General features: G+C 43.1%; 1 protein-coding gene across 1 annotated transcript in view; it reads right to left on the bottom strand.

The window, feature by feature from the left end:
• Positions 1-3,980: 3,980 nt before the first annotated feature.
• Positions 3,981-16,544, bottom strand: part of ELP1 (elongator acetyltransferase complex subunit 1) — a 31,434-nt gene continuing 18,870 nt past the window's right edge. The window contains exons 22-36 of the mRNA XM_021537111.4: positions 16,353-16,493; positions 15,210-15,295; positions 14,013-14,161; positions 13,042-13,165; positions 12,520-12,617; positions 11,174-11,375; positions 10,166-10,227; positions 9,579-9,641; positions 9,423-9,483; positions 8,747-8,860; positions 7,983-8,094; positions 6,732-6,859; positions 6,179-6,333; positions 5,110-5,188; positions 3,981-4,119 (exon numbers count right to left, since the gene is read on the bottom strand). Of these exons, the coding sequence (XP_021392786.2) occupies positions 4,052-4,119; positions 5,110-5,188; positions 6,179-6,333; positions 6,732-6,859; positions 7,983-8,094; positions 8,747-8,860; positions 9,423-9,483; positions 9,579-9,641; positions 10,166-10,227; positions 11,174-11,375; positions 12,520-12,617; positions 13,042-13,165; positions 14,013-14,161; positions 15,210-15,295; positions 16,353-16,493 (1,642 nt within the window). The 3' untranslated portion in view covers positions 3,981-4,051. The remainder of the gene's footprint in view (positions 4,120-5,109; positions 5,189-6,178; positions 6,334-6,731; positions 6,860-7,982; positions 8,095-8,746; positions 8,861-9,422; positions 9,484-9,578; positions 9,642-10,165; positions 10,228-11,173; positions 11,376-12,519; positions 12,618-13,041; positions 13,166-14,012; positions 14,162-15,209; positions 15,296-16,352; positions 16,494-16,544) is intronic.

Raw genomic sequence — 16,544 nt, 5'->3', positions numbered from 1 at the left:
ATTTGGAGGTGGTAATCTAAGCTTTAGAGATATGGCTTTCACATGAGCTAAGTTCATCTAAAGTATTTTTTTTTAGCTGATTTAATTAATTTCAGTAAAACATTTGGAATGTTGCCAAATGCAGTGTCCAGTATCTTATGCAAGATTTCTGTTTGTGTTCTCTACTTGTTTCAAAACTATTCTGCAAAACCTTGCCATTTCCCACTGTTCTGGGTGTTTAAAGTATTTATTGTTCTCCTATGACTCATTGTGCGAAATCTTTTCTTAAACCATTAATCTTTTACCAGAATGGGGTACAGTAAGGTGAAAGGTTGGCCATTGCCTAATTTAAAACACCAGCACAGTTCAGCTATTGCTAACATCAGTAATAATATGCCTTAAATTACAAAATAAAACTTAAGAGAGTAAGGAACAATGACAATAGCACAACCAGCCTGTGAATTCAGTCTTGACACAAATTGGCCTTCAGCTGGCTGCAGAGGTAAAGTGCTAATGCTTTGCAATGGGAACTAATTTGAACCAAAGTCAGTTCCAAATGCTAGAGAGCTGTGGTCTTCCTACATAGCAGACACAGCCCAGAAAGGGAAGCCATGCTTCTTCACAGAGAAATGTGCTGCTTATGGCCCATGGCCCATCACATCCGGGTGGGAGTTATGGTTTTAATACATCTCAGAGCAGGTCAGAGTGAAGCATAAACCCCTGCAATCCATCTGTCTGGGGACAGTGTGCAGCTGAGTCACAGTTGCCACACACTCAAATGCAGAGCATAATTCAGAGGGACAAGACTATGTATGATGTTCTCAGCAGCATCACCAGAACCACTGTCACCGGGGTTGACCCCAGGAGGAGGGATGGCAGCATGTCCAGCACTCACCGTGTGAGGTCACCACTGTACGGGAAAGGTCCACAGGAATGGCAGCAGTGGGCACAAGCTCTCTGAAGCCAACAAGGGGCAGCCACCTCTAAGGGTAGCCTCAAGGCCATGAACAGAGAACGTAGATTTTGTGACAAGTTACTTTATGTGTGGCTTTGCAGGGGACCCACAGCCTTCCTCCAATCTTTCCTCTACAGCTGTTAAGTCCATACAGAAGACTGAGAGCAACCACTATGACATCTTTGTTCCAAGAGAGCTTCAGAATAGCAGCATAACCTTAACACTCATCAGCCAGTGATGATAAAGCATCTCCTTTCCATCCCTGGCTGTAATTATATCTCTTCAAGAGCTGTATTGTCTTCTATGATATTATAGGAATGAGGCCTAAACCCAAGGAAGATGTGGTAGAGGACTTTCCATGCATGTGCCACAAGGTAAGTGGTGAAGGGATTAACATGGGCTGGTCAGGTATCAGGTTATCAGATGGAGGGCAAATGCCCTTGCCCCTGCAGCCATCCAGATGGAAAAGACCATGGTGCAAGAGTTCTGTTTCACCCTTATGAACAGCCCAATGCCTTTGTTCTCTTTGCAATTGTAAATGGAGAGGAGTGGGAGAGAACTTCCTTTGTAAATGCATATTAAGAGTTGCAGTTACTCCCAAAAGTAATAAATTTATTATTTGAAAGCCTCCAAGGCAGAGGATAAGAACATAACCACCTTGCAGACAAATCAAGGGTCTTGCTTGTCTCTTCTCCAGAGCATGGATGTCTCTTTGGAAAGATCTGTGACTGTGACACCATTGGAGCATACCTGGGAACACTTCTACAAAGCACCATACACTTGTATTTTGCAAGTGCATTTATCACTGGTAATCTAACAAGAACTATAATCTATTGCTTCAATGAACCACACTACTTGTGGATCTATTCTTGAAAGTTTCTACTGAACTTGATGGATTTATTTTCCTTTTGTGTTTAATGAAGCTAATCAGCAGACAGGTGAGAAATATCTAACAAGAGAAAGGGGCATCCATACAGCCATATTTGCTCAGAGTTTGAGACATTTTTAAAGTTAACTCCGTATTTCTGCATTAATAGTTTGCTTCCATTTCTGGTAACTGTAGGAGCCCCCACAGAATTCAAAAGAGCAAATTCAATGTGTCTGTAATGACAGTAATTAAAGCTGAGCATATTTCAAGATTACACACATCACTAAGAAAACAAAGGAACATGGCAACAGAAATCAAGGGAAAGCTGACCCTGTGCTGCTGTTGAGATGAAACTAAGGTTCAGCAACTGCAATAGTAGTAAGAAGCAGGATATCCCCCCCTCGAAGCTCACTCACACTAGCTGCTGCTCCCAGCTCTACTGCTACTTACTCCACGTTCACTTAGGAGAGAAAGGTGTAAGGGAAGACAGTGAGAATTTGGTGATGAATGATGTAGAAAGACTGGTCTCTCACTTGGATGGCAGATTTAAAAGGGTTTTGCCTTGGTGGGAGAACAAGAAAGCACACCTAACACAAAAGGGTCTTTGGCTTTCACAGTCACCATGATAGAAGAGCAAAAGAAATTATACATATACTTAGGCACAAGCATGCATCCTCAGTAAGCCAGTGGCAATTTCATCTTTTCTTGTGTTCTTTCTAGACAATAGATTCAGTTGTGCAAGACCTCAGCATTTCCTGGCATCAGATTTAGGAATGTCAGGAATTACTGGTGTCAGTATCACATTTCAGTTGCAGGGCCAGAGTGCTCTGCAGAACACTGCTCCCTCAGCAATCCTTTCTCCAGATCTGGTAGATGACTTCTGTGTTTCACCATGAACTATGCTTTGCTACCATTCTGAAGATCCAGATCCCATGCAACAGTCTTGCTCCATAAAGACTTCCATGTGTTTTGCCATCTGAAAGGGCTTTACTCTTGGAGAATCTCTTTGCAGTGTAGTCCTAGTGTTTGACAGCAGGCTTATGTCATCCCCACACAACCCAGAACAGGCCATACAACTCAGAACAACTGGAAACAAGATGTGCTCCAATGTTTCACACTGACAAGAAGACTTACCACTCCCCTCCAGCAAGCTCATACCAGCACAGCACATACGGTGCAAGACCTAAAGGCCACCTGAATCTGATGGGAGTTCTTGCCACCTGCAGCACTGCACATGCTCATGCTGTGCAGTCAGAACACCGCTCACTGCTGTGCCATTCAACACCTCCAACAGACAAGACAGTAAGCACCTTGTCTGTATGGTGTTTTTCTACAGAACCCAATGGAAATGGCCTGAACACTGCAGCTGCCAGGCCAAAATTAACCAAGGGGATGCTACCACTGAGAGGGTTTCCAGCCTTGTCTCCCTCCTCTGCTCCCAGAACTCCTGCTGTTACTTCTTGAATCAGATGACAGAAGTATAACCTAATTCTCAGTACTAGACTAGTTTCCAGATGACATAGTTCTGCAATGGTGCACAGCATTATCAGGATACAGCTGCCGATCGGTCAGTGCCATAAAGCACCATTACTCTATCTTCTTTGAACTCAGATAATTAGGGTAGTATTGCCCAGCAGAGTGGGACACCAACACCTCCGCCCTGCTTTTATTCGTATTTTCCTCTGTCCAAGACCTCCTGGTGTGAACAGGCCCAGTTTCAATACAACAATGGCTGTTGGCACTGCAGGATTCGCTCTTATGTAACAAAGCAATGATGAAAATTTGGTATCAGCAACACCCAGCTTCAGCAGAGAAAACACAAAATTTGTTTAGCAACTACAGCAATTTGCTATTGGTATGCTCTTACAGGTAAGTTCTCTAAAGCAGGCCAAAGTGCTTAAAATGTGGCCTGTCGTCATGGAAAGTATCAACTCTGGGAGGCAGGGATGGCTGAGAAAACCCAATACTGGTTCATCCAGAAGCAGGGAACAGTAGTAGGAGCTCTCAGAGCTGGACATCCTTTTGCTCCCCAGCCTCAGAAACCACCTCTGCAGAGGACATGAGTGGTTGTGCCTGTAAGTGTGACACCATGTGGGTCACCAGCTGTGCCAGGTGGAGGGATTCTTTACTTGCACAGCCCTAAGAATAGTGTATCAGAAACATCAGAACAGCAAAGGCTTCCGCAAAGATATAATGAAATTATGTGAAAAGTTAGAGCTCAGAGTCCACAGGGATTCCTTGGCTTCTGGTTACTGGAGAAGATGCAGCTTCCACTGTAGATTTTTATTGAATTTTGGTGGAGTCAGTACTTCTGGATCTGAAAGACAAATGGAACAGTGGGTAACAGCAATAGAGTTTCTTCAAGAGCTGTCAAGTACTTTCTTCACTTTTCTTACATCAAAGGATGCTGAAAAATCTCTTGACATCTCTCATTTCCCTGTAGTGACTGATCACCAGCCTGCACAGGACAGTGTCCTCAGAAGATCTCCTTTCACTGGGAAATGTCTGGGACACCCAGTCCCCTCTCAATTGTTAAGTGTTACTGCTCAGAACGAGGAGGCAGAGGTACAAAACCCCAACTATTATAGACATAAAGCAGAACTCCATTCATTCACCTGTCACTGGCCCATCACACACCACAGTGAGCTGGCTCCTTCTGCAGTGAGTTAAGAGACACAGGCTTTTTCTGAAGCCACCCCTGGCAAGTGGGAATAGACAGGTTGCATCTACAGATTCAATAGAGGATCTCCCCAAGCAATTTCAGGACTAGCAGGGAAAGAGTCCTCCTAGAACTAGGGGAAAGGGAACACTGAGGAGTTGAGACCACCCTTTGCTAGGTCTCTCAGCTCTAATTCTGTATTCACTGCGAGGACTTGGAGATGGCAAAGTCACATGACAGACTGTAGCCTGGTCTGATCAAGGGCCTGGCCTAACTGCCAAAGCCAGAGAGAAAAATTCAGCAGGTAAGTTACAAGAAGAACTATCTAACACATTCCTTAAGAAATCAGATTTTCAATTCCCTCACAAAAGACTGACATTACACACATAGGAACCCAGGAGCAGTTGAGATATTTTAGTACAGGAGACATTTTAAAGCTAAAACAGTTTTAGAACACAAATTCAGAGCAAAATAAACTTTGTTAAGAAAGCTGCTCGCTTGCCACAAGTACACCATAAAGAAAAGCAAGGAACCACCACAGCTGAGTAACTGGTACAACTGTTGGCAGGTAGCAGTGCTTGAAAGCCTCCAAGCCCATGAACCTCCCTGACATTTCACACCCAGACTTAACTCAGACCCTCAGCTAACCTTGTACAGCAGAAGGCATCATCCTCTTTTGCTGATAAGCAGCCGTAATGCTGTTTGCAGTTGAATTGGGTCCCAATACCTGTAAGAAGAAATAGCCATGTTCCAATCTGAACAACGCAAGGCACAAGTAGGGATACCCTCAAAGGAAACTCTGCTATGATTGTCCAAAACCAGGACACCTCACAGTACAAAGTGAACAGGATCAAAGGGTGAACAGTGTGATCAAAGCCCAGTAATGTCTCAGAAAAGTTAACACAGAGGCAGAAAGAGATAACTGCTGTCACACACAGCTTTTCATGACACAGAACTTATCCAGCACCTACTTCTTTCACAGCACCATAAATGTCATGATTCAGCAGGACTGACTTCATTACAGCACCATCAATATTTAAAGTTCATCTGTGAGTCTCTGTTCTCTATCACACAGAACATTTTAATCTGTCTTTAAGAGTCCTGCTAATCAGTGGTTAGGGGAAAGATACTGGGGAACATTTTGTGTTCATCATAAATGCTCAGAAACCACTTATTAGAAATAAAGACCTTTTTACTCTGGAAGGGAACTAACTAAAGTCCTTGTGATTTCCTTATTCTGCATCAAGCTGAAGCTTAGAAGCCTGACATAACCCTTCTTTATGTAATTTACTCCTTATGATATATGGTTCAGACTTAATTGACCACTCCAGTAGCTTTTCACACAAGACCTACTCTACTCCAGTACACTTCTACCATTAGGCCTAGAAAAGAATGTTCCCATATTCTACCAATTACTTAAGAGCTTACAAAAACAAATCACCACTAGGACAAGGCAACACAAGCCTCAGAAGACATCATCACATCCAATGTGGCATTCAGTGCACGGGACAGAGTAGCCTATACATGTTATACCCATCTAGAGTGTACTGACTCAGCAGGTCCTGCCCAGAATATCTACTCAACCTCTTAACAGAAAAAAAACCCAGATTTTGAAAACCGTGGAATGACTCTAGGCTCTCTGCCAGAGAATGCAAAATACTGCTAAACACTTGATACTGTCTAGTGAGAGTGATAGGTATTGTGGATGAGCACAGACCAGGCTGACAGAGCTCTGCTGCAGGTCTGGAGTCCAGATTTCTGGGACTGAGGCCACCATCAACTGCAAAACCTCTTCCAGGACTTGCTGCAGTGCCCCAGCTTGCTCATCATAACCAAAGAGCACAAGCTGCTTCAGAAGGATGTGTATCTCTCCTACAGGAGGGAACAGAAGCAATAAAATAGCAATCAACACAGGTATACTAAATAAACAGCTGCATTTTTTTGCTATCAGGACACAGGAAAGAGAGCAGCAACTCAGAATTGGTTCTGTTCCTACTGAGCCCCTACAGTGTCTGAGAACAAAAAGAAGGCAAATCTGTAGTGGCACTGAGAAGGCCTCTTTTCTCTGCTCCCAACTTCAAATGCAGAGAGTTAATGTTATTCTGAGCACAGAGACAGATTAACTAAACCAAGGTCCAACACAGATAGCTGTATGGGACCAGGCACCCTTTCTCTACAGCATACACAGTAAGAACAAGAAGGGGCACACTACCTTAGCTATCCTCATCCTCATAAGCTGCAGCATGGATTAAGATCACCAACTGTCCTACCTTTTACAGTCTCAACAGCACGAACACTCTCTCCCAGGACTTCCAGAAGGGCAATATCCTCAAAAGGACTCCCCTCCTTCAGGCTGTATCTCTTACGCTCCGCCTTGCGTCGGTTCTTTGAGGATCGCCTGAAAAGAGCACGTTCAGTTACAGTGTGCACAACAGCATTAGCTGTTATCAGGGTTAAGTCTGAAGGAACATCAACAGTGTGCATGAAACTTGTCACTCAAGTCCTTGCCTTCTCCAGTGACAGGGGACTGCATGTAACCTTAGGTGCTCTGACAGTATTTTCAGTGCTATTCAACCAATATCCTTAGTGGGCTGAAACACAGGACAGGAGTCAGGCTGTTTCTCTGCTCCAAAAAGGAACAGAGAAGGTTAAAGCATCTCTACAACACAAAGCAGGAGCTGCTCCAAGCACAAAACAGTGGTCACTATCAGGCAAAGCTGAAGTCCACTTAAAACACTGGTGGCCAGGGTCTGTGCTTGGCTGTGAACATTTTAATTTCTACCATCTCCAGAGCCTGCTCAGCTCCTAAGCAATCACAGGAAAGCAACTTCTTTCATAGACCAGACCTACTTGCATAATGTTCCCAAGTGATCCACACACTCTGATGCTGAATTCACTCTAAGGCTGCATTCTCCTTCTGTTTACATCTGGTCCACACAAGACCACATGTGGTCTAAAATGTCCACATCTTCCCCACAACTGTATTCTTCTACAATTCAGCCAGGGAATTCAGAAGTGGTCCACAGACTACACCAGCCTGTTATACACTCCACCCCACACTGCAGCTCATACTCTCGAGAGGTACTCAAAAACAACGTACACAACCACTGTGGGAAGACATTGGTATGAGATTTAGTAGCAAATTCCATGCACCAAGCATGAAATCTGGGCCAAAGAACACTAGACATGCACAAGATGTTAATGTTTGAGAGGCTCTGCCCATATTCTGTGTCTGACTTTCTATAAGCCAGCCATTCTGGCCACATGCCCAACATCTCTGGGAGCCAGAACCCACCCAGAGTCTGTGTTATCAGCTCCTCTGCTGTTCCTGTTGCACTAGTAGTTTCTGCCTTTTTCTGCTCTTTCCCTTCCAGTGAAAGTTAAAATAACCATGAAATGCCTGTAATTAAAACAGCTACAAGGTACACACAGCTGCAATGAGAAGCACACCAAGCATGAGCAAGCTAACCTGAATGCTGATGCCAGAACAGTCACTACCTGATTTGAAGGCAGATACTTACGCTGATATTCTTGAATTGCTGTGTGTGTATTTGCTGTTCATGTCACTGGCTGTCACAACACTGCTGGTTTCAGAGAAAAGCTCCGATTCTGGGCAATTTGGTACTTCATAATCTGCAAAACATGTTAACAACTGTCAAAGTATGGAGAAAGGTCAGAATTATTTCAAGCTTTCTGAATGATCTGTGCAGCTTGCTGGGCAGTCATTCTACCTGCGGGTGTTCGGGAGCGTTATGGCTCCCAACCCCACTGAACCAGCAAATAGGAGGAAACAGTAATTGTGAGAACAGCACTGCTCCTTTGCCCTGGTGGGGATGATGACATTGAACAACACAATCAGACAGATGACAATCTCAGTGCAGCAGATCTGGACTAGGACACAGAATTCTGCTTTCAGAGAAATTCCCCGAGCCTGTGTCAACTGGCAGGTGAATATGTGAATATGCCTATAGTACTTGGCACTAAGGACATGCTGAGCACTGTCTCACCCAGCCAAGTTGGTACTGTGGAGACAATGCTGTGTCATTTTGAAGAGCTTTCAGGTGCATTTTCATTGCGTGAAAGCTGTGACCCAAGGAAAAGCTGAAAATACAAGAGTAACCGCACTCCCAAGTATGGAGTGAGGAGGGGTTGAGAAGAATGCTGTTTTACTACTGTAGATCCCATTGGAGCTAATGGAGAGCACAGCTCTATCAGAGCAACCGCAAACAAAAACATTATCACAGTTACGTATGCAGGAGAAAGTCATATGCACTTCAATACCAACCCTGCAGGTTCTCACAAGCCTTCTCCTTCAGCTCTCGCACCACTTGCAGGCGACTCTTATGGCGAAGAAATGCTGTTTTCTGGGAATCTAGGAAGATCAGCTGACTTTTCTGAGCTGATCATTAAGAAAATCAAAACATAAACATTTGTGCAAGAGAAATAGAAAAGCATTTTTTACACAAGCACAGACTTCAACAAGCTCATAAAAAAATCCTTCAACTCATAAAGCATGCAAAAGAAGAACAAGCTATAAAACATTCTTCCTGTGCGGAAGGGAGACTAAAGCTATCAAATAATTTTTTATTTCCAAAAACTACTCATCAAAGCTTACAGAACAGATAGCCATTTTTCTGGCCCATAGTGCTACTGCTACATGTGCTTTGGAACAAGGACAGTTCTGCTTGTTCATGGACATAGAGATATAGATCTCTTTGCAGCTTTTGACTGGGAGGTCTGGAAAAGCTCCAAAGGTGCCTGACTAAGCTAAAAAGATCCCATGACACTGCAGGGCTACAAGATGCACTGAGGACAGCCAAGTGAGCAACATAAATTAGGTGGAAGCAAAGTATCCTTCCATATACCTTCCAGTATTGAAATGCTGCAACTTCCCACAGACCCAGCAAAGATCTTTAGCCTCTATAGAACAGAGAAATCTTAAGATTCTTGTGCCAACTCACCTTCCAAAATAGCAGGTTTCAAGTTGGTTTCCAAGATATCCAGCCTACCATACTTGTGAATCTGGATCAGGGAAAGAGAAAGTACACCACATGCCTCTGTTTTTGCACTCTAAAGATGTATTTCCACTTCTGTTCTTATGGTTTGAAATGTCTTACCAGTCTCAAAGCCTCTTCCCAAAATGCCCCTTCTAAGAGCAGGAGAACAGCCTCTTCATAATCCTAGAAGGAAAGAGCAACCATGGGCTGCTGCTGCTGTTAGTAATACATGTCCAGATAGAAGCTATTCAGATGAGTATTTCTATGCAGCAGTATCACAGTCAAGAGACGAAAACACTACTATGTCAGCTACTTTGAGGTGTTGAGAAAAAAACCCAAACAAGCAAACAAAAAACACAAACCAACTGAGCTAAACTATGTTACTTCTCTGAAACTAAGGGGAAATCCCTCTGGAACTCTGTCTTATTTCCTCATGTTTGGGCTCTCTGAGACAAACGTTTCTCATAACAAAGCATGAGAGGCTTCACAAGTGGAAAAACTCAGGGACACAGCATTTATCCCCACCTTGCTCACTGCATCACCCAGGCCTGCTCTGCCCTCCCCAGGGGGGCCCATGGCACAGACTGTTTTGCTGTTAGCATGCATAGAATCACATGTGGTGCAGGAGAACAGAGAAAACAGATGGTGTAATGGACTGACAGACACTGGGCAACCCTGGGCCACAGGCAGGAGGGTGATGACATTACCTGAGTGTACTGCTCCAGGAGAATGGCTGCCTCTGCATACTTTCTCTGTTCAACTAGTTTTCCTACAAGAAAAAGTGGAGTTTCATCTTTTCAGAAACTGCTGGAATTTGTGCCAAAAAATTACAAAGTAGAGGAAAAATCCCACTCACTGAGACACTTTCTATCTGCTCACATATGTGCTCAATTGCTAAATTACAGCTGTAATTTAAAAAAGGCACCATAAAAAAAACATTAAAGGAATGAAGAATTTAAATCACATTAAGTGACAGAAAAAGCAAATACTGGAGTATCCAACTCTGGATGACTAGGCTGCCAGAAGCCATACTCCCTCTGTATTAAATGGCCCTTCGTAAACTCTGCCTCTGAGTAATGATTCTCTAGCTGAAATAGATGAAATTTCTCTTGCTGAAATATACACCAGGTCCACAACACACCTTATGTCTGACATGTGCTAGTGAGTACATATTCTGTGACCAACTACCTTTTCCTCCTTAGGACAACACACAGCTTTATGTACCAGCTGGTCCCAGCTGCTAGCTGGCTTCAAGGAGAAAAAAAGATGCAGATCCAAATTATCCAACAGCCTTTAAGGTTGGTGAATAGGCACAACACTTGCATCAGTTAATGTCTAGAGGCCTCAGTTATGTCAGACACTTCAGTGCATGTCCATTCCTTGGAATTAACTAATGAGGCAATTTGGAACACCAGTTGGCAACCAGCTGCAAGGGAACAATGCAAGAAGCAGTTAGAACTGGGCAGCCAAGGGCACAGTTTGCTTGGTAGCTCCTATGTTGCCTGCCAATTCAGCTTCAGCATCTTTTGGTTCCTTTGAGAAACAAAGGTCATGTGCAAATGTGCAAACCTTGGGGAAACATGGGATCTTTGTTTGCATTTAAGAAAAGTGCTGCTGAATACTGGAGTTTTCATCGAATGTTAGGAAAAATTGAAGTGAACCAAAAGTACCAACAGCCACTCTGTTCTGCACATTTACATCTCTTCAAGGCCTACCTGCCATGCTCCGTGCCAGGCTGGACAGCTTATCCTTTGTGTAACCAAGCCGTGATGCCATGCACATGGCTTGCTGCCAGCTGCCACTGCTCTGAAAAGCATCAAGTGCTTTTGCAAAGATGCCAGCACGAGCAAATATCAATGCAGCCTGTTCATACAGCTGCTTCTGAGTCAAATACTCCCCATATGCTTCACTAATATCCTGAAAGACAGGGACAAAAAAATTGAAAAAAAAATGTAAGTCAGTAACAGTCCTCCATTAATAAAAATTAAGGGCCCATCAACAAAAGCCTCTTACCCAGCTTCTCTAAGGAGTTTCCAGGCATGAAGTTTATGCTTCATTTCAAACTATATCAAGCCAAGGGCTGATGATCAGCACACAGAGACACTTTACAGAACTACAGTGAGTGACACAGGGAGGCGCCTAACTCTCCAAACCAAATGCTGGGTAAACTAGATACTGCAGGAAACCAGACCCTTCCTCCCCACCCACATAAGTAGTTTCTGTTAGAATGTCTCCCTGAACCAACCCACTTTAGGAAACAAACACTGGCACAAGGGAACATGCTCTAACTCCATAGGCACAGGTTACTCAAAGCTCACTATTTCCATGAAGAAGGGGCAAGTGGATTTCACTGGAAGGATACAGGGGGAATAATAAAATACTCCCAAAGACTCATTCAGAAACAGACCTCCCTCATGAATAGATTCTTTTCTGCTTTCACTGTGCTGCAAATTGACCAATTTTCTCTATTTCCCCTCTCACTCAATTTTTCCTTGTACAAAGGCTTGTGTGTTGCGTATTTACAGTAACTACATTAGATTATATTAAATGCATTTACATTTTATCTCAGCCTTGGACACGTTGAAGTTCTTCAGTAACACTGAAACCAGTAAGGGAGACTATGCACTATGAAAAGGCACATCTACAAGTGTCCAAGTTTTTCAGCACTTTTTTTCAGAACAGTATAAGGATTAACAAATTGTCCCCACACAGCCTGGAAGCTACATAGAGGTCAAAACAAGGAGAAGTTTTCTGAGGTTATGGAAGTTACTCAGCACGCTTTAAGATAGTGCAGCAGAAGAAACAGCACTTCCAGGTCCTGAGTCACAGGATCAAAGGAATAACAACCATCGAAGACCAAGTTGCACAGGGTTAGTGCTGAGAGTCACTCCAGCTGTTATCTCAGGAGAGAGTCTCAGCACTGGAAGAGCAACGACCTAGAGAATTTGAACACATGCAGCTGCAGTTTCATTCCTGCCCTCAAGCAAGGTGCCCTGGAGATCCAAACACATGCATAAGGGAATATAAACCTTTGACACTACACGGTCACAAGCTTACACACCTTGTACTCCTGAGTGCTAGAGGGGTACAGCTTCAAGGCCTCAGAATACAGATTCTGATCCTTTACCAAGTTCAGCAATTCAGAGAAGTGTTCAGGACCTGCAGAAATAATTTACTTTTTGTAAATATTAAAAAGGAAGTACATGGCCCTCCTGGCTCCCAGACAGTCTGGGTTCACAACATGGAGAAGCAACTAGAGGTGCCTGGGTGGAAGACCACCCATTCTCCTACTGTAAAATCAAAGTCTTCACTTTCTAGAGGTTTTGCCAGAGATATTATATATAACCAGGCATAACTGACTTGAGCAGGAACAACACAAGAGTTTGTGTGCTTTATGACCACAGAGGAGTAAACATTTCTTCCCGCACCAAACTAGAGTACAAAAAGCAAGTAGCAGAAGTTCGCCACACATTACCAGATGGGAAGTTGGTCTTGTGCAATCCTTCTCTTTCTTTAGCTATTTTCCCTCAAAGGCTTTCCAAAATGGAAATGTTACTGCAGAAATCCTCCTTAGGACACCTACCACATTTGCTGAGGTGGCCAAGAGCTTTTGTGTATCTCTTCAAATGTCTGTCTATTGTATATCTCTGATAATTGGTTTCCATCTTTCGGAGGGTATTTAAGAAGGGCAAGTATTCTTTTGGATCCTGCAAAGAACAATAAAAACTGCAATTGAGCTAATCTGCTAAAATCCTTATTTGCCCCCATCTTCATCAACAGACAGGCCCGTATTTGAAAAAATATTATAATACACTAAAAAAGGCTTTTTTTCCTCCAAATGTAAGAATCAATTTGTGCATATACTCTTGCCAGAAATTACTAACTTGAATTACCAGGCTCCCACACGGACTTCAGCAGTATCTAAAGGCTGCTAACATTTAAAATTCAAGCCTATGTGTCATATTAAATGTTGCTTTCTATTATCTATGATTATGTATAAATTAGCAGCCATAAAGTTATCAACTTCCCCACACCAAGGGTCATAAAACCTGTTAACACAAATAGGGTGTTTTAACTGATGGGCAGCAGAATTTTCTGTTACATTAGGAAACTGAAGATGCAAATGGGCATTTCAGTTCAGAGATTTCACATTAAACCCACATGAAGACACATGCTATTATCATGGAAACTACTAAACAAGCAAGAATAAAGAGTACAGTACTGAGAATGGAAGGCATGCAGTCACAAAACTTCAGATACCCAAACCTACTCTGGGTAGCTTTCTTCCCCAGAGATACTTTGCCCTGCTGCTCTAGAAGAGCACCATTTCATCTTGAACACAAATAAATTTCCAAAGCTGTGTTCAAGAACCAAAGGATGCAGAGACATGACACTCGCCCAGCACCATCCCAAGCATAAAGAGGGCTTCTGAATACAGGAATCTTGCCTGGGTAGAACCATTACTAAGAAAACATGCAGGCTGATCTGCAGATTACAAAAAACCTTTGAGAAAGTAGAAAAATAAGTTCCTTAGCTGAAAGTATAAGCCAAGACCTTTTGAGACTTTTCTGCCACCATAACGACTAAATCGAAGTCATACGTCCCCAAGGAATAATCATACAACTCATTGACATCCACAAGGAAAAGCAGGTACTTTAGTGCTTCTTCTGCACTCACAGCTTGGACATTGGGCGTAATACTTTCTGCAACAAGATAAAGCAGCATATGACCTGTTACACCACCAGCAGTGGAGCCCTGGTGTGAGGAAAGGATGCATCATCAAGCACAACCTTGACATCAAAACAGACCATCAGACTAACAGCTTGCTCTACCTTGAGGAAGGGTTACTTTGCCTTTACTAGGCAACTTCAAGGACCACCTGAAGCATAGCAGTGAGTGTGCAATCATGATGAACTCGAATGATCAGGACAGAATAAAGGCAAAGTTTGCTAGTCTGGGATACCAGAATCCAGAATAGGAACTTCCTATTCCATGCTGGGAGAACTAGAGCTCCAACTGGAAAGTGAAAACAGGTCCAGCTCTGGAGAATCTGCCAGCAGACCTGGTCAAAAGGGCGAGTTGATGGTGAGTACAGCAGCCTATCTTAGCTGATATGCTGCTGTACCTAAACACATAGCTGGTTTCAAGTCCATTTCTGGTTTTTGGCTTGCTCCATAAACAGCAATCTTAAAATAATTTTCTTGGTGAACTGTGCTAATGACTAAAGCGTTGAGGAACACATCCAATGTAGTATCTCAGGGTGTAGATGCACTGGGAGCTGCAGGTTGAGCTTTCGGTGGTGAGCTTGCATAACAAAGGGGACACAGACCTGTGAGACACTGAGACCTGGTGGGAGCTGAGGACCACCAGATTTTTGCAGGGATAGACTGCAAAGGTATAAAAGTTGTCACAGGCCAGGGGTTCCTCTGTTCAGGATCCCTCTTCAGAGGCACCAGCTAGAGCTGCTATTTTGTCACTGAGACTAAATTATATTAAGGGTCAGGATTCCTGAGACTCAGCTATGGGAAACCTGAGGTGGAGCTGGTAAGGAATCCTGGTCTGAATGTGAGTGTGGGGGATGTAGCTGTGGGGGGTCATTCCAGCTCAGGTGGTGCAAATGTCACTACCAGTGTGGCTCCTGGATGGTCAGATGGGGAAGTTTCCCCCTTAACAGTTTTAGTTGGACAGAGAGGTTTCCTTAACATAAAGCTCCTGCAAACCACCAAAACTTCTGAGTTTCTGATACAAAACCTCGAAGATCGTGAACCTTCTGGAGAGCAATTTCCAGCTCTGGAGGACTTTTCTTCACATGTGCTGTCAGTATCGATAGGCAGTATCTGAATAAAAGAGAAGTGAACAAACACAGCTTACTCCTTTTTTAGGAAAGTTTGTGCAAGTTCTAGTTTATGTTTTAGTAAAAAAATAAAAATGAAACTGCTCAGGCACTTGGATTCTCCTAGAGATAGGCAGCAAACATAGGAAGAGAATATACCAGAAAAGTTCTTCTACTCAACTTGTCTTCCCAAGCATATCACAAAGCTGGAGGTGTGTTTTGACTATAATAAGCTTCCTCTGCCATGCCAGCCAGCATGATGAAGGAACTCTCTCTGAGAAATTTCAGAGAGCTGGACACGGTTTTCCAGATCTGGCACAAAAATAGCCTTTTTAAAAAAATTATTAGCTTTCTAGGGTGTTATTTATTCTTCCATACATCTCAAATTTATTATTTCAAAATAGCTTTCCCACCCAAGCAAATGCTCTGTTTTCTGAAATAGTTTGCTGGAAAGTGTCTAAATTCTCAGGGCACAGCAGCTCCTCACACCTGTTGCTCCCCTCTCTACTGTTTAACATTAAACTGTCAATAGTTTACCACCTTTCACCAGGCACTGTTATTATCATATTTTCCCAGCTTTTATCTTTGTCTGGTGTTAATTAATCTGAAAAGGATGGTTACCAAAAAGGTAATCAGTCAATCAGGAAAATTGAGCTGATAATTTATAAAGTAATTCAGTGTCAAATGGAACAGCTGATATCTTTCCAAAGGGCCAGCTGCTTCAAACAGTCAGCAACTCACCAAGATGAAAATCTTACTCATGTCTCCATTCCCACACAGACTGATCCTAAATTGAGTGTATCTCCTAAACCTTTATAAGCATCCTGCATCTATTAATTTAGTTCTGCTAGTAAAATGTTGATATGCTATCTGTGGAATTATTAGATGTTTCCAGGACAGCATGCTCAGCAGAAGCAAGGCATGGTAAGTAAATTTTGTGGAGCACAAGCTCACCTCAGAGAACCTTGGGCCAAATAACTGATGTCAAGGACAGCTTCACTTCCTGCCAATGACTTACTAGAATTCTAATGGTTCCTTCACTACAGTAAGAAAGTGCTCACTTTTGAGGGTCAATGTGTTCCATGGCAACTCTCATCACATCACATATGAGGTTTACTTTTTTCTGATCAGGATGCTGGGGTGGCTGGCTGTTACTGCTACCATTCAGAGATGGGTACATACTCTTCGTGAAATCTTCTTCTCTGCATAAAAACAGGTAGTGTGAATAAGAGCACTGTCCGTCACATAGCCCA

This window comes from Lonchura striata, chromosome Z (assembly GCF_050655825.1).
Source record: "Lonchura striata isolate lonStrDom1 chromosome Z, ASM5065582v1, whole genome shotgun sequence".
Classification (NCBI taxonomy): Eukaryota; Metazoa; Chordata; class Aves; order Passeriformes; family Estrildidae; genus Lonchura; species Lonchura striata.
This window is presented reverse-complemented; position numbering and strand designations above follow the sequence as displayed.